This window comes from Eleutherodactylus coqui, chromosome 8 (assembly GCF_035609145.1).
Source record: "Eleutherodactylus coqui strain aEleCoq1 chromosome 8, aEleCoq1.hap1, whole genome shotgun sequence".
NCBI classification, from domain to species: domain Eukaryota; kingdom Metazoa; phylum Chordata; class Amphibia; order Anura; family Eleutherodactylidae; genus Eleutherodactylus; species Eleutherodactylus coqui.
In genome coordinates, this window is record NC_089844.1 from 88,448,815 (window position 1) to 88,467,272 (window position 18,458).

At 42.5% G+C, this 18,458-nt stretch overlaps 1 protein-coding gene across 1 annotated transcript in view; it reads left to right on the plus strand.

The window, feature by feature from the left end:
* Positions 1-18,458, plus strand: part of ACVR1 (activin A receptor type 1) — a 110,961-nt gene that overhangs the window by 66,694 nt on the left and 25,809 nt on the right. The window contains exons 3-5 of the mRNA XM_066576001.1: positions 7,706-7,963; positions 12,003-12,220; positions 13,686-13,785. Of these exons, the coding sequence (XP_066432098.1) occupies positions 7,706-7,963; positions 12,003-12,220; positions 13,686-13,785 (576 nt within the window). The remainder of the gene's footprint in view (positions 1-7,705; positions 7,964-12,002; positions 12,221-13,685; positions 13,786-18,458) is intronic.

An 18,458-nucleotide genomic window follows, 5' to 3' on the forward strand; every position in this document is an offset into this window, starting at 1 on the left:
AAGAGACCCCTATTCTCAGGATCAGTGGGGGTCTCAACTGTTATATTTCCCACCAATCAGCAAGTTGTCTCCTGTCGTATGTAGAGGATAACTTGTAATTCTGGTGCAGCCGATTTTGCTTATGTGGACATATACTCTTATAGTATAGACTGTGTGTGAAATGTTAACGCTCATCCACGCTGTGGAAGAAATATGCAGCGGGGTTTTTAAATCTAACCATGTTGACCCTATGCTGCAGATCTCACGCCTGCAAATGAAGGGGTGAAATCTGCAGCGAATCCACAGCTAAATCCTTGTAGAAATCTCCATTTAACATATGCAGATTTTGATGTGGACCCACAGCAAAGTTCAAAGTTAACTTTTTCATGCTGTGAAAAGGTCGGCCGCACGCGGGCATATTTGCATTGCGGAGTCCGGAGTGGGCATCCACCTCTGAATTCCACTACAAATACCACCAATAGCATGCCATGGAAAAGGGCTCTTTCCTGCATACAAGCAGAAATCAATTGCGATATTTATTTATTTTTATTTTTTCATTTTAATTTTTTTTCCCCGCCTGTGAAGGAAAAGTCGCAGCATGCTTTTATTTTACTGCGGTTTTCACAAGGACGTCAATAGATGCCCCCCGCCCCGCGGCACGTCTGCAGTTATCATTGCGGACAGGTCACGGATTCCACGTCATTGCTTAGCAACTGTTGGAAAATCTGTACTGCACATGACTGACCACTCGCCGCCGGACAATCTGCAGTACAGATGAGCATAAAATACAGGAATGCAGGGTCACTGCATAAGGTCTAAATCTGCCATGGGATCCTGCATCCGGAATCTGACCCGGTTGTATGCAGCCAGCCTAAGGCTATGTTCACGCAGGACAAATATGCTGCGGAGAATACACATCAAAAGCCGCACCATTTAGTGTGGATTTTAATGCAGATTTTGGTGCAGAATTCACCCTTCTAGTTTGGAGGTAGAATCTGCATCGGAAATCGCTGCTATAATTGATATGCTCTGCAGGTCAATTTTTGCAGCTTTTTTTGGGGGGGAGGGGGCGTGGCATGTGGATAAGATTTTCGAAATCTCATCCAGTTTGCTGCTACTGTAAGTGCTGTAGATTTATTTATTTTTTTTGTGCAGGTCGTCCAAGCAGAAAGTCTGCTGCAAATCTGCCATGTGTGGACATAGCCTAAAAGATAACATACGAAGTACACCCATCATTAGAGGGAGTTTTAAAGGGGTATTCCCATCTCAGCCAGTCATGACTGAGTTGTTACACCCATCTCTGCCACGGTCACTGGCATAAATGATTACAGAAACAGCTGTACTGACCGTTCTGCATGCTTTCCAGAACTCCCTATTCAGTGGGGCACCCCGCTGCTTACAGGTGGGGCTCTCTGTTAGTGTAGATTATGGGTATGTGCCCTCGGCTACCACTGTAAATGAGGACACTTTGATTTGAAGAGGATATTGTTGATACATGTGACTTTAACCTTAACATTAAGGCCGTTGGCGCTCGTGCAGAGAGCTTGGACAGGTAGGCAAAACCGCTGGATCATGGGCTTCTTGCTCAGCGCTGAGTGAGAATCTCGCGATCCAGCAAAGTTTCTTTCATGCTGACTGAAAGTCAGCGATAACACGAAGTGAACAAATAGTAAACTTTAAAAAAAAGTTTTCTATGGGACAGTTATCGATAAATTATGTTTGTTTGAATGAATTTTGAGCGCTAATCATGCCATGGAAATGGCCCTTTACAGTCTTCTCGCTAATGGTACGTTTTTGGCACTCAACATTTTAAATCCAGCGTGATACATAATTCATTTGTCTGTTCATAGACTAGTCTGAACATCTGAAAACTTCACACACCCTTGTTCTACGACAGCTTTATGCCAACCTCTAATACGTGTCTGCAGCTCATTAAAAACACATCTGAAAGAGTTTGCCGTCCATTGTCTGTAAAGGAGTTCTTTAAAAGGGCGTCCTGTTAATGTGGGGCCTCTTTGGTGCATTGCATATTCTAAATTCCACGTTGGAAAGGTTTCAGTGCCGTACAGAAGAACTCGCTGTTGTCCTTATAAATAAGGATTGATAATAAGGTGAGGAATCTGCAGTGTGAGATCTCCGCCCGCCTTCCCCTCCGGCGTGTTACGCTCCGCTCGCTCTGCTGGCACTGTTGTGTCTGGCCTGGCTTGCCTGGAGAAAATAAGGGCCATTTAAAGTGATGAATACTTTTTGTGATGTTTTATTGAAAAAGTTTTCTCACGTAAAGTTATAGGCTGAAGCTGTGATGAGAGCAGACGAGAAATAATATAGAAATATATAAAAAAGTTTATTAAATAGTAGAATATAACAATGTAAGTGACAAGTATATTTTCGGTTGTGCACCTACTTAAAGCTTCCCTTCTTAGATCTGGGAGTCTATATCTATTTTAGTGGATAGGACATTATATACAGATGTCTTAAAACCCCAATTGTAAAAAAAATTGATGGCCTACCCTCAGGACAAATCATCAGTAGTAGATTGGCGGGGATTTGTTGCCCAGAACCCGCACAGTTCAGCTGTTTTGCAAGCAAGCGTGTTTGGTCACCAAGCTGATTTCTGCAGAAAGCAGACAACTCTGTTCTTACTGCCGTGGCCAAGCTTGGTATTGCATGCAAATTTTCACTTTCTTTCAATGGGATTTCGACATGCAATACCAAACCTGGCCACTGCAGTAGGAACAGAGCTGTCTGCTTCCTGCAGAAGTCAGTTGAGTACATGAGTGCAGACAGCTGATTGGCTGGGGTCTATTGTGTGGGGCCCCTGATGATTTTACTATTAATGAACTAAAGAGAGATCAGTGTCTCCTTCCACTTTTAAATAGCAGCTTTGAAGAAGAATTGTGCAAAAAAGGTTTAATAGGCTATATAGACTATACGACGTAATGCTACTGTAACTATTAGGAGCAATGTGCTGGTTTTGAGCATCACATGAGCAAGCCTGCAGTTTTCACACTGAAAACTAACGCTGACTATTCCCATGGAATTGACTGCAAGCGGAGATCTTGGAAAGGATGGAAAAGTAATGCAGCGGGTATGAAGGAATATTGTATGACCTATATCTGCTAAAACCAAAATGCCTGTTAGGGCTCATTCACACTGCATATTTTCTGCCTGTATTACATTCTTATTTTCTATCGACCTTAAAAAGTATAGCTTGCAACACATTTTGGTTTGCCTTGGTGTTATTCAGACGTGCCTTGTGTGTAAAATATGTCTGCAGAGGTGTAACTTAAAGCTTCTGGGCCCCAATGCAAAACCTGTAATGGGGCCCCCAACTATAATGCTTTATTCATAGTACTGGGCTCCCTATATGGAGAAGAGAGGCCTTACGGGCCCCCTAAGGGTTCTGGGCCCAGGTGCAACCGCATCCCCTGCATCCTGTTTAGTTACGCCCCTGTATGTCTGTCTTCACGGATCAAACTTGTGTGCGTTTTTTTTTTTTTGCATACGCATGTTGTATGCATGTTCGAGAGTCCGAACTTGGAGTATCATACTTGTATAATCTAAGTTTGGGTCCAGAGAGGCAGGGACACACTGCAACACACTGTACGTGAAACGGATGGTGCAGAAGACAGTGTGGCCAGCCCCAATACTGCGTTTTCTGCATTATGCGTTTGGCTATGTGACCTCCTCAGTCTTCGATCTGCATTCCTTTCCACTTGCCCAATAATGACTTTAATTAGAGGTATAGCTGGATCCATGCCTTGTGTTCATTTGGTATTCCTATGGCCCAGGAGGGGTATGTCTCTTAGAGTAGGGTCCCATCTGAAGAGGTTGTCTTGTCAAGGCAAATGGGTTCTCGCAATTTGATCAAAATATGCGTCAATCACCTAAAATGTATGAATACAGCAATAATGCAATTCAATAGTCATATATATTTTGGTGTTTAGCATGTATTTTGGTGCCCGTATACTGCTGTTACTTCCAGTCTGTATGTTTCCAATATCGCCACAGTAAGGCCGGTTCTCACATCTGCATGAAGACCTCCGACCATTAGCAGATGATATAGCAGCTCATGGACAGATTGGAGTGGGGAGGTCTACTGGTTTGCCCCTCCCCCTCCCCATTACCTCTAATCCTGGTTAGTCCCTCTGGAGCTGTAGGATCGGCTGTTTGGAGCCCCTTAATATTTGCTGAAGGAAATCGTGCACCGTGCATGACTAATATATATTCGCCATGCGGAAAAAAATGTTTTTATATTTTTTTTTACAAAAAAATTAAATTTTTCTTGGTAAAATAGATGCCAATATAAGCCAGTGAGGTCCGTTCAGCATCGATGTCTGTTATGTGAAGGATTCATCACAGCTTGAATTCAGTTTTTTCCGCCCAGAATTCCTAACGCAGAAGAGAACTCGCTTCCCGCCTACGCTTGGACTTGCAGCCTTTCTTCAAATAAGGGGCATTGGGGCTCAGTCTGATCCTCAGATCTGTCTGGCGCTGCATGGCAATTTTCATGTCTAACACATCTCCTCTTGAAATCAATCCATTGTTATAGCTGAAGACAAGAATGGCGTAAAGTCCATCCAGTATATATAATTACTGATTTCTAGAACTGCAGCCGAGGTGCGGAAGAGATCTCGCTACAAATCCATATAGAAAATAAAATTACAGACTGCTAATATTATCACGGCAAACAAGCTGCAAACGCGGAACGCATGGATGAATCATAATTCATAAATCCTTGTAAATATTCTCCAGATGGATGTCGTCTCCTGCTGTTATACGCATCAGAATGCGGCTCCGAAAATCAAATATTGCTGACAGCTTAGAAATGGGAAATTCTAAATCTGATTGTATTACCGTTATCATCTACCCAATCCGGGCTCTGGACCTTCACGATGTCCGCTATGGCACAGCAGGGCATATGTTTATACTGTTCTAACATCTTACAAAGTCTATTGTCTCTGCTGCGCTGTTTAAGGCAGTCTAGAGAGGGGCTGACTGCAATGTTCTTCAGTGGGATCGCTGACCCAGAAAAATCCTGGTTTCCCCCCAATCATTACTACTTTATCACTCGTATTTCTCCACTTCTGTGAATGTCCAGATGCATTTATTAGATGTAGATGAATTATATGCTATGTTCACTAAAGTATTGGGATGCACATAGAAGGTGATGAAATTCTATTTTATTCACTTTTTTCAGTTCTGTGTTGGGTCTACTTTGATCTCAATGACTGCATTAACCCGTCTAGGCATCAAATTCCAATAGTTAAGTGCAGGGTTTGCCTCCATTTCTTCAAGGAGGGCTTTAGATGGGGATGTTGGGCGTGCATGGATACAGTGTTGTAGTTCATCCCAAAGAAGCTCGATGGGATTGAGATCCAGACTTTGGTCTGAACAATGACATTTTCAGACATTCTGCTTCTCAAACCAATCCTCAACACTGTGAGCTGTATGTCTTGGTCATGTTGGTAGAGACACAGAGCTATATTAGGGTAGGTAATGCCACATTGTCCAGAATGTCTCTGTGCCCACTGGCGCTGAGGGTGGACTTCACTATAACCAATCGCTCAAATCCTTCCCAACAGAACCTCCTCCAAACTTCACTATAGGGATGATGCAGTCGTGTAAAAACTGCTCTCCCGGCAACCGCCACTCCCAAGTGTGGCATCCAACCGAAAGACGGTGTACCGTGATTCGTCTGTCTGCAATACTTCCACTTATTTACAATCCAAGAATGATGCTCCAAGCGCCTCTGTGCTGTGATGTTGGGCTTGTGTGCAACTGGTCATTGATGGTAACCCTTCGCATGCTGCTCCCTACAGATGGTTCTGGTGCTAATGGATGCTCAAATGGCCTGTGAGACCTCCTGACGTGTGTTTTGGCAGGCGATGTGTGTGATGCCTTCACAGCTTGTACAAGGCTTCGTTGTCCAATGTTCTGTCAGTTTGAGGTAGCCTTGAAAATGGCTACACTGCACACCTACCAGAGGTTTGCCATTTCTGAATAATATTGCCAATAGTGGACTTCGCAGCACTTTTGGACCTTGCAATGTCCCGTACAGATTGGATGCTCAACTGGCATTCCACCACCAAACCCCATTGGAAGTTGGTCAACTCAACACCTGGTAGGATATACCTGTGTCATACTCTCCTCTTCATACCTAATGCGCACACATCCAATTTGCATATTCCCTTTGCCTGACAGCACAGGATTGGTGGGAGCCCCAATACTTTTGTCAGCCTAGTGTAATTAAGGTATTGTGCACTTTTATATTTTATAGACTGACTAGCTGATATACCCGGCTTCGCCCGAGTTAATTTGGTACTGGTGTTTATCTGGTGTTCACACGGAAAATCTTCCGAAGCCGTGGTTACTTTAGAGATATCGGAAAAACATATGTTCACCATTTTGCATAGTTCTCTGCGTTACCCAGGAAACACCACGTGGAGGTAACCATGCGACGTTTCCTTCATATAAAATGACATCAGGAAGTGAGAGAATTAGATTACATACGTAAAATTTGGATGCTAATTCTTTTGCGCTTAGAATTAAATAATCGAGGTGGGACCCATTAACTTTTCCTATTTATGACATAATCAATGCCCGTGCCAAATTTCAAGTTTCTATGACACCAAGAAGTGAGAGAATTAGATTCCGTACGTAAAATTTGGACGCTAGTTCTTTTGCACTAGAATTGAATAATCGAGTTGGGACCCATTAGCTTTTCCAATTTATGACATAATCAATGCGCGTGCCAAATTTCACTTTTCTATGACACTGGAAAGTGAGAAAAATACATTCCGTACGTAAAATTGGGACGCTAATCCTTTTGCGCATAGAATTGAATAATCGAGTTGGGACCCATTAGCTTTTCCTATTTATGACATAATCAATGCTCGTGCCAAATTTAACGTTTCTATGACACCGGAATGTGAGAAAATGACATTCTGTACGTAAAATTTGGATGCTAATTCTTTTGCGCATAGAATTGAATAATCGAGTTGGGACCCATTAGCTTTTCCTATTTATGACATAATCAATGCTCCTGCCAAATTTCGAGTTTCTATGACACCGGGAAGTGAGAGAATTAGATTCCGTACGTAAAATTTGGACGCTAATTCTTTTGCGCATAGAATTGAATAATCGAGTTGGGACCCATTAGCTTTTCCTATTTATGACATAATCAATGCTCGTGCCGAATTTCACGTTTCTATGACACCGGAAAGTGAGAAAAATACATTCCGTACGTGAAATTTGGACGCTAATTCTTTTGTGCTTAGAATTAAATAATAGAGTTGGGACCCATTAGCTTTTCCTATTTATGACATATTCGATGCCCGTGCCAAATTTTAAGTTTCTATGACATTGGGAAGTGAGAGATTTAGATTACTTACGTAAAATTTCGACGCTAATTCTTTTGCGCTAGAATTGACTAATCGAGTTAGGACCCAATTACTTTTCCTATTTTGGAGATAATCTATGCTTCTGCCAAAATTCATGTTTCTACGACATCGGGAAGCTGGAGAACTTTTGGCCAGTCAGTGAGTGAGTGAGTCAGTCAGTGAGGGCTCTCAGCTTTATATATATATATATAGATAAGAGTTTAAAAGAGTGCTACAATTACAATATTGCGTGTTAGAGGATGCCGTCTGTCAAATTCCGTGTTCTATAGAGCGATGTCTTGCATGACAATACCTTGCACTAATTCTCTGCTCTTTGCCTACAGATGAGGAGATAAAAGTGAATTCGGAGCAATATAAATGTGTTTGCGAGGGGATTTCCTGCGGCACTGGAGACCACTGCTATGGACAGCAATGCTTCGCCTCCCTCAGCAGAAACGATGGACTCTTGGTTTCTCAGAAGGGTTGTTTCCAAGTCTACGAGCAGAGCCGAATGACCTGCAAGACCCCTCCATCCCCTGACCAGGCTGTGACGTGCTGTCAGGGCGACCTCTGCAACATGAATGTTACAGCATACTTGCCAAGTAAAGGTTCCTTACTTTATGTTGTGGGGTTGTTCGACTTAGACGGAAACTTCAGTGAGGGCAGGAAATGCAATAAAATAAGCTATACTCGCCCATTTGATACCATGACAGGCTAGCGCTACTGCTGAGGTCTGCTATGCTGGGCTCTGTTTAATGACTGGTTGCAGTGGTCACATGTATATGGACACATCGCCGCTACAATCGCTGGCCTCAGTAATCTTGTGCTATACACAGCTGAGGACAGTGATTGGCCGCAGCAGTCATGTCTAGGGCCACTTTAGCCCTATGACAAATGGTGCATGTGCCCCAGGCCCCCCTGGCAGCAGCACTAATTTCAACTGTATCCTTCTTCAGGACTCAGATGCAATTGAAGTTTTGAGTATGTTCAAAAATAATCAATTTATACTTGCCTACTGGAGAACATCATTACTGTAGTCATGTAAACTAAGCCTGGCAGATGGGACCACCGCAGTGGAGGATCGTATAGGTGAATACAGTCTAACTTTTTATTTTTACATTTCCTATCCTCACTGAACTTCTTCCCCCCCCTTTTTTTTTTTTAAAGCATCAGAACCACCCCTTTTAAGCTTGTCATGTAACATAGATGGCCGTTGGCTAAATGCTGCCCACTGACTCTCTCCCATAAACGTGTATACTCAGCTGCTTACTATGCTTTCCATAGGGAAGTTCAGTTCAGCCTATCAAGGACTTCTGGCACTGCTTAGCTCTTGAAGATCAAGCAGCTTAAAATCCAGCTTGCCCAATCTTTGTTTTCTCTGACAGCAGATGTAAAGAGACAGTCTACCCAAATATTAATGGAGTACACAGCCCTGAGTACATTGGGTATTGTACATAATCTACTGCAGATAAGTGCTAGTGTCTAATGATAGTGTGCACTCTGCTTGGGGTTATCAGCTCAGTCTGTTTGTTGGGTGGTGATGGAAACCCTATCTTGGTGGATCATGCTGATTGGGGCAGACTGGAGACGTTCAGCCCCATTCTAGCCTTATGGATGACTGCATTGCTCCATGCCAACACTTGGTCATGACGAAATTGTGGGTCACACTAGAGTCACTCAACCTGGAAGAAAAAGCAGTATAACAACTGCAAGAATTTCCTTGGAGCTTTGCTCTCACTAAGGTTCTGAATGCAGTAAAACACTCCCATTTATTTTAATGGGGCCTCGAAGACCTGCACTCGAATACAGAGTCTTTAACGCTACGATTTTCGAGTGCAATTTTTATTTTTGGGCAATTTTGCGTTTAACGCACCTCCTCACCCATCACAATGATGGGCTGCGCTAAATGCTATGACATGCTTTCAAAAACGCCAGTGAAACATTGTGGTAAAATGTTGAGATTTCTAATGCGGCATTTTGTGAACGCACATGTGCAAGAGTGGCTTTTGTCTTGATTTTACCACAATCGATGCAAGAATGCCATAGAGGCGTAGCCTGAAAATGGAGCATTTGAGGATATCGTAAAGTTACGGTATTTTTTGGGCTTAAAGACATGCCTGACTTTAACGCTAACTTCACACTGACGAGCGTGATATGGGGCCGCGAATCACTTCCCCGTATCATGCTCACCATCCATGTGAAATCCCATGGATGCGAGGCGTTTTCATGTCAAAACATCCTCTTATCACTTCGGGGGAAGAAGCAATAAGTGGTGAACGGACCGGAGCTACGGTGTGAGATAAAGTACTCCTAGTGGGGTTGGTAATCCTAATCAGTTGGAATGCAAAAGCATTGTGTCTGATCATTGTGGAAGCAATCAGGGGGGTCTGGCTCTGCCATACCCTCCTGACATTGGACCAAGAGAGACCCACTTTTAATCACAATTTTTTTTTTTTCTTTCTAAAAAGTGTCTTTTCAGTCTGGAAAATCTGGTATGTATTTTTTTTGTTAGTTTTTTTTATTTTAATATATTGCCTCAAAGCCCAAAGTATTCTTAAATTGTATTAATCATTTTCTAATGCAACGTTAAAAAAAAAATTATAAAACATTTAAATCCATTTATTAGGAAATGTACGTTCTCGATACTTATTTGACAGCTCCCTATTAATTTTGCCATTTCCCAAATAGTGCTTTTCTTCCAGTGTAGCACATGGTGTCGTTTTTTTCAGTTTACCACACAATTGGTCGGTGATCTATTACATTGCAACTGTTTCTAGAGTCTATATATTTTGTTCGTAAGATGATTATAGTTATTTGCATCCTTCAGCGCTAAAATATTTCCATAATTTGCTGTCTGACTTGTCAGCCCGGGAGGTAGCACAAATATATAATCTACTCTGAGGAATAAAACATTCTTCAATTACTCTTCAATATAAAACTGTCAGTTCTTGTTACGTATATTATACCGTGTTAGAGCAGTAGAAGGAAAAAAACTGGTAATAATCTGATAACCTCCATTTATAGCTCTTAAGGAGGATTTCAGATCATAAATGGCTGCACATTCAGTTAGAATGCTTTGAAGGGGCATTCTTTCTCTTACCCTTTTAAAGGGATTGTCCATTTTAAGCTTATTGATGGCCTATCCTCAGGATAGGACATCAATAGTAGATTGGCGGGGATGAAGTAAACAGCACCGTTGCTGGTGCAGTGGCTAGGCTTGGTGTTACAAAGGTACCATTGAAGTGAGTGGGGGGCTTTGCCTTTTATATCAAGCCTGGCCACTGTGTATGAGGGCACCTGCCCAGCAAACACCGATTTAGCAGGAGTCTCTGTAGGTGTACCCCACCAACCTAATACCGATGACTTATCCTCAAGCTGAACCAGCAATAGTTTAAAGCTGGACAACTAGAGATGAGCGAGCACGCTTAGTTAAGGCAGTTACTCGAGCAAGCATCGCTCTTCTCGAGTAACTGCATACTCGTCCGAGCAGATTCAGGGTGGCGGAGGAAATCTCCCTCTCACCCCTGCCACTCCCTCCCCCCCCCCTTCCCTCCGAATCTGCTCGGACGAGTATGCAGTTACTCGAGAAGAGCGTTGAGCGTTGCTCTCTCGAATAACTACCTTAACTGAGCGTGCTCGCTCATCTCTATGGACAACCCCTTTCAAAGGAGCTTTTTTTTTTTTTTTTCCCTATATAACTTTATAATCCCCAGTAATTATTTCTTCCAGTTGTTGCATATCTGTTCTAGCTGCATGGCCATCGTTCTCAACCATCTTTGCCTTATTTCTATACAGGGAGTGAACTCTGGCATATGTCTGTCCTGCTTGCTTATGGAGCGATGGCTACGTCACCCATTCCAGTGCAGAACTAGTTAAGCTTGTGTTAACACTGGATGACCAGCAATTTGACTTCCATTACAGCCTCCATAGCTGTTATCATGCAGTTTTCAATCTATAGACATACTTGCAGCCTAACCACCCAACCACTGAATAATTGTACAACCGCTCTCATACTCGCCGCTTTTAACCGGAATAATATAGTACAGTGTCTCTACAGCGCCACCTATTGAAAGGCAGCCAGCAAGCCAACTGTACACTGATGAGGGGCAAAAACCCTAAAACGTCTGTCTGTGCATGGTTATCTTTTCCTTCTGGATAAAGCTATGGATTATGTTACAAAACCTGTCAGAAGGTCTGACAATGACTGATGGGGAAGCTGCCTTCCAATAGGTGGCACTGCAGAGGCACTGTACCTACTGCCATTTGCATATTCAATTTCCCAGAGGAGCATGCATGGCCTTATAATTCTCCTCACCTTCTGGGTGCTCTCCACAAGGGGAAACTATACCCTTTCTGATGATGGCCATTTAATTCAAGGACTATTTGATTGTGGATACAGATTCTTATTTCTCTGTAGGATTAGCTGTGCTTGTGGAATGGAGTCATTAAATATTTGATTTAGCCATAAAAGTCAGTGTCACAGCAATTTAATGGATAATTGCGGTAACATAACGGAGGTGAAAAGTGTAGTCGTTCAAGGACTCTTGGCTGCTACATAGAAATGTGTGAAATAAACGTTACTGTGCTCTTCCACATGGGTTTATCATGCAGTTACTGAATATTCTCTTCTCTCTCATGTAGGGAGGTCACCGCATGGCGATGCGTTAAATTACAGTGTGGAGACCCTAGCAATATTCGTTCTGGCTCCAGTGATTGTCCTTATAGTACTTTCTGTTGTCGCGCTGCTGGTCTTCCGAAAAATTCAGCAGCGGCACATGGAACGATTGAGTACGCGAGATGCGGAATATGGGACTGTAGATGGGCTGATCGCGTCCAATGTGGGGGACAGCACGCTTGCAGTAAGTAAACTTTTTTTAATTTTTTTCTTCTTTTCTGGAAACTTAATTTTCACACTTGAGAGAAGGCTTGAAGTTTTTGTTCCTTACTGTGAAAGGAGTTTTTGTGTTGGAGCTGCTAAGGAGAGTGCGAAGTGACAACTGCTCTGACTGTGAAGTAAGTGTCACTTTGCAAGTCCATTTAACCATTCTTAGAATTTTTTTAAAAAGGGAATATTCAGGTAAAGTTGAGAAGAGGAAAAAAAAAATTCCTCCAGGAATGGCCCAACTTTTGTCTTTTGTCCGTGTGTAATATTGAGGCATAGACCTATTCTAGTGAACGAGGATGAGTTGCTATACCAGAAATGGCCTGTTAACAATAGAGATATTTGGTACAATAGCAAATTAGACCATTTTATGATATGCTGGTCTAAATCTAAAGTGCACTGACAGATGCTGCTTCATAGATTTGGCGCATCTCTAGCTAGTCCGTGTGCCAGAATGTCAAATCTAAGCCGGCTGCTGTACAACTGCACTCTAATCATGCCCTATTCAGGCCTTCATTTATAGTAAATCTTCCAGGCGGTGGGAGGCCACACCCATTTGATAGACCCCACCCACTTTTTTGTGTGTTCTACAATAGTAACAAATGCAGAACAAAGATGAAAAATTGCAAATGTTGTATACGCCAGAATTTGTGCTTCTCCCCCCCCCCCCCCCCCCCCCCCCCACACACACAACTGCTGAAAACTATAATAATACTAATCCTGGATAAATCATTTTCAGGGGATCCCTCACAGCTATGACTCATAGCATAGCACCCATAGACTTCGGAGCATGTGTCTGCCTCTCCATTGAAGTATATGGAGAATGTGTTGGCCAATAATCAGATCTCCAAACTCTGTTTTTTTGATTAAATGGAACCACTGTGAATATGCCAGAAATGCTCAAATTGGGAATACCCCTTTTATTTTTTGCTTATTACTTTACTGCTGCCCCCCTATGGACAAGAATGTGCCTGAATCGGTAAGGCAATGTTCATATCTAAAATGCTTTGGCTTGGTAATATGATAACTCCTAGGACATGGTAATATGGTGTGGTTTGAAGTTTATAAAGTTGCTTATTTAGAGAAAACCAAATTAACCACTTGGGAAACGAGGATTTTTTGCCCTAGTAAAAGGAAAAAAAAGTTAATTCCTAAAATAATTTAGATCTATATGAAGGAGTATAAATGGACTTATCGGTGATGCATAACGATCATCATTTCCATTGCTGGACGGTTCACACATTTTAACCTTTTTTTTATTGAAACTCTTACTTTTTAGTTGTATAATGAACAGTGCTGCCACCTAGTGGCAAGACTGATGATTCTCCGCTTGGTATGTTGGTGTAATACTGTCTGTTTTTAATCTTGGGGCTGCTTTAATACACTTTTGCAATTTATTAAATGATGAAAGTAAAATTTGTGTTCCCTCAATATTTTTCCAGGATCTGCTGGATCACTCATGTACGTCTGGCAGTGGATCTGGGCTTCCTTTCCTGGTGCAGAGAACAGTAGCTCGCCAGATCACTCTTGCAGAATGTGTTGGTAAGTATTGCGGAATATTTTTGTGTATGTTTTATATGGTTACACTCCGCTGTCTTAGGTTCCCCATGAACGAGCTGACCACAGGGTATGCTGCAACGCAGAAGCTCAGAAATTGGCTATACGCTGCTGTGACGCTCAGCAGCAATGTTTACATTCTGTGTAGTGCCAATTTTGCTTATGCGATGGCCAATGTGATGACTAGTAAAAGTTCGTATTCATTATTTTATTTATTTTTACCTAAAACTGTCCTTTTGTGTGGTGAAAAACTCCTGCTGGGCACTACAGGTCGCCCTCCTTGCTAAATTGCTGTAAACTGCCTGTTATGTGAAGCCTGTCTCTAGTAACACAATGAGACTACTAACACGAAATAAGGGTGCTTGTTGTCTCACGCTGCCTGTAGAAGTCTATGGCATTGGGAGGCAATAATTGCTGCAGAGGAGAAGTAGAGACTCTCATAGATGCTGCTACATCTAATTGTGTTTACTGGCTCACTGCTACTGAAATCACATCTAATCTGCTCAGTACTACTGTATAGTGTGTGTGTGTGTGTGTGTGTGTGTGTGTGTGTGTACGCACTGTAGAGAGTTAAGGAGCAGAATCTGCAGTTTTCTCTCTGCACAATAAGCAGAAGATGACATAGTAGCAGTCTCCACCCAGTAGCTGAGGGAAAACTGGAAATCAGAGATGCATTCTGCAGAGGGGGACAATGGTGAAAAATACAGGATACAAGTCATTTACCAATAATAACCAGGAATGGTGGTGATCTTGTACACATGTGTTCTTCTGGAAAGTCGGATACACTTTAGGTATGACTTGGTTGTTGTAGGCTATATAAACGGTGAATGAACCCATAACCAATAAAGACAAACACCGTGTGACCTGGATAAACTGGTCACGGCAGCCTCTTTATTAAGAATATATTAATGCAAATTTATAATTTGTATATAACTATATAAATTTACGGAATATGTACGATTTTAAAAGTGGTCTTTGAAGGTGCACCATATTTTATAACATTTCAATATAAGCACCCCCTCTGTAAATCTTAGCCGCACTGCACCGATTTGAGGGCACTTCCAGCTGAATATTGCCCCAAAATTACTTTTCCACTGAGACTTTAACCCAGTAGTGACACACCCCAATAAAAGAATAACCTGGTTAACTTCACATATGTGATTGGACCCCATTTCTTAGAAAAATTGCCTTTTTCAAAGATCCCTTCCTGCCAGCTGCTATGACCACTCAAACCTCTAAAGAAAAATGAACTAAAAGGCCATACCATAATGGGGTGGGTGAGACACTTCTCTATGTGGCCATTTGCTGCTCTGGGTCCCCTTCCTTCTTCTATATACTACCCCCTACCACAGGAGACCACCAACCTACCAATCTGGTAAGGGACGACTACTGACCTCACTGCCTCCAACTGTGCCCAAATCTGCGGATTCCCCCCAGGTTATACGACCCCCAATATATTGCAGTTTAACACCTACAAACCTCCAGCTAAAAATGGGCTTGGTATCCCTCCCAACTTATGGGGCTATTTTTTTTTTTAGCTTTTCCTTTTAGGTGTTGCCTGTAGTATGACCGTGGTAAACTGGAGCAAATAAGTAAGATGGAACAATACCTCTGTAGCGCCACCTATTGGATGGCAGCATTCCTTCAAATCAGTTGTCAGACCCTTTAAACAAGTCTTTAAAACAATGATTGGGAATTGAAAACCAAGCTGGAATCCATACACAGACGGCTGTTTCGAGGTTTTCGTCCCTCATCAATATGCAGTAGGATTCTGGCTTGGCTGGAGAGAACCCTAAGGAGAGCACATAGCAGGTGTGTGGAGACACCTAGGAGGTGAATGAGATAAATGATCTGGTGCCTGCGCTCTGAGGAGGAGAATATAGAGCAGTGAGGTATATAACAGCAAGTAGTGAGAGAGATGGACTTAGCTGGTATTGAGCCTGTCAGATGATAGGACTCCACACCTATGGTCCCCGTTGACCTCTGATAACCCTTACAGGTATGTAATCCCGTCCTGTATGGTCACATAGGGAGAGCAGCAGTAGACAATGTCTGGCGTCTGACTACCTCGGTGATGAGCAATATAGAATAAACACAATGGTGAAAAGGAAAAAAATCTCTGTGCTACTTTTAGTGCGTGGAGGTATACGAAAATTATAAACTTGGTTCACAGGGGGGACTTGGAATTAACCAATTTCCCCCAATTCAGGTGTGCAAACAAAGGTTTGCTCAGGAGAACCTCAGAGTCTTTATCCGGTTGTTTTTAATCCAAGTTAAAAAATGTTTTGCAATCACAAACAGAGTACATACACATATAGTCCAAAATATAGCGGGTGCAAATGGCAAGGCAAAGCATTTTAGGGGTATGGGGTCCCCTTTTAAAAGTGTTTTAAAGACTTGTTAAAAAGTCTGATATTGATTTAAAGGAATGCTGCCATCCAATAGGTGGCGCTGTAGAGGTATTGTTCCATTCTCCTTGCATATATTTCCCAGAGGAGCATGCATGGCCTTATAAGTCTCCTCACTCGCCTTCTAGGTGTCCCCACACACCTTCTAGATGCTCTCCTTAAAGGGGTTGTCCCGCGCCGAAACAGGGTTTTTTTTTTTTTCAACCCACCCCCCGTTCGCCGCGAGACAACCCCGATGCAGGGGTTAAAAAAGAACACCGGAGAGCGCTTACCTGAATCCCCGCGCTCCGGTGACTTCTTACTTACCTGATGAAGATGGCCGCGGGGATCTTCTCACTCGGTGGACCGCAGGGCTTCTGTGCGGTCCATTGCCGATTCCAGCCTCCTGATTGGCTGGAATCGGCACGTGATGGGGCGGAGCTACACGGAGCCGGCATCCAGCACGAGCAGCCCCATTGAAAAAAGAAGACGACCGGGACTGCGCAAGCGCGGCTAATTTGGCCATTAGATGGCGAAAATTAGTCGGCTCCATGGAAACGAGGACGCTAGCAACGGAGCAGGTAAGTAAAAAACTTTTTATAACTTCTGTATGGCTCATAATTAATGCACAATGTACATTACAAAGTGCATTAATATGGCCATACAGAAGTGTATAGACCCACTTGCTGCCGCGGGACAACCCCTTTAAGGAGGGATGATACCCCTCCATTGAAACCGGAGGCGTGAAGACAGTTTTCAGTATTTGTTTAATGCTAAAAAGGTTCAGAACAGAGATTTTGACAAAGTAGAAGCAGAGCGAATTTAAGGGAATTATCAAACCTGATTGTCACAACCAAATATGTCCTGAACGGGGTTGTCACAACCAAATATGTCCTGAACGGGGGGACACGCACTACCCTCCAGTAATTGTAACAACTTAGCAGTCCACTACTCAATCAGAATAGTGTTAAGTTGTCTTTCATCAGTTCATTTATATCATTGTTAGCAACTTGAGACCCCTCAATATGTAGAGTTTAATACTGCAGCTCTCATGGTGGTCTGGGGGTCCCGCACAGCTCCAGCAGGGCAAACTAAGGCAGTACAGTTGCAAGCTCAAAATTAGCAGTAGTGGACCACTTGGAAGTTTTAATTCTATTTTTTATAGTTGATTTTTAACTTGCACGCCATAGGCCTACCCTATACTTTACTTATGCTTGTTTAAGCTCTGCCGCATAACCACCCTAGGCATTCTCTGTAGCCTTTCCAGGTACCTGTGAGTGATTTATGGCTTTCTGGCAGCACTGAACCCTCCTCTCCAAAAAAAAAATATGCTGGCAACCTGCTGCAGCTCAGGTAGCTGTCATCTTTTCACAGCAAAGTAGGCTTGGGGTACTTACACTCACTCCTTCTGAGCTTCTCCAACTCTTACTATGTCACCAGTTCTTTCTTGAACGTGATGAAAAGCCCCATTCCGCCCCTATTTTTGCTCATGTGATTTCTAAACCACCAATCAGAAAATTGTCCAGGGTAGAGCAATTTCAGAGTGTTATACAAACTGGCCAGTAGATGCCTCTAACATCAAGTTTTATATTAACCTCCATAAATTTGGCTGTTGGCAGGTGTATTGCGCAATTCAACCTATGGAAAAACACACATCACATTGATTTCTTGCGTATATATCTATCAAATATTCAGGCTTCCTGTCTATTTATGCATGCCTGTTCACTTCTATGAGCTATTTCCGTTCATAAAATGCACCAAGATAGAACATGCTGCGTGTTTTTTTGTTTTTTTTTAACGCAATCGAAATGCACACAAAAAATACTCAGCTATGAATAAACCCATTCAAATCAATGAGTTCTATTCACAGTGTATTACACATGTAAAAATATGCACGTAAATACGCTTGTGGGGAAAAAGGCAGAAAAATTATTTGTGCCTTTTTCATACATCCCAATAGGGTAGTCCCCTTTAGATTCCCAAGACGTACATTTACATTTTTTTTATTTTGATTGTTTTCTACCAGTTCTACCATATCGTGAATTTCTTGCATGCGGATGGCGCCATTTCCAGTCCAACTTATTGCAAGTTCTGGCCCTGGTTGAGGGATATGTAGAACCGTGGAGAGAATAATTTATACATTATTCAGCCTTTTTTTTTTAAAAAAGCAAAGTAAACTTTATAATAAAATAAATGTTAATAGGAAAACTTTTCCGGCATTCTGGATTCCTGCATGTAACACGGTGAAAGTCATGACGTGGGTCCTAGTTT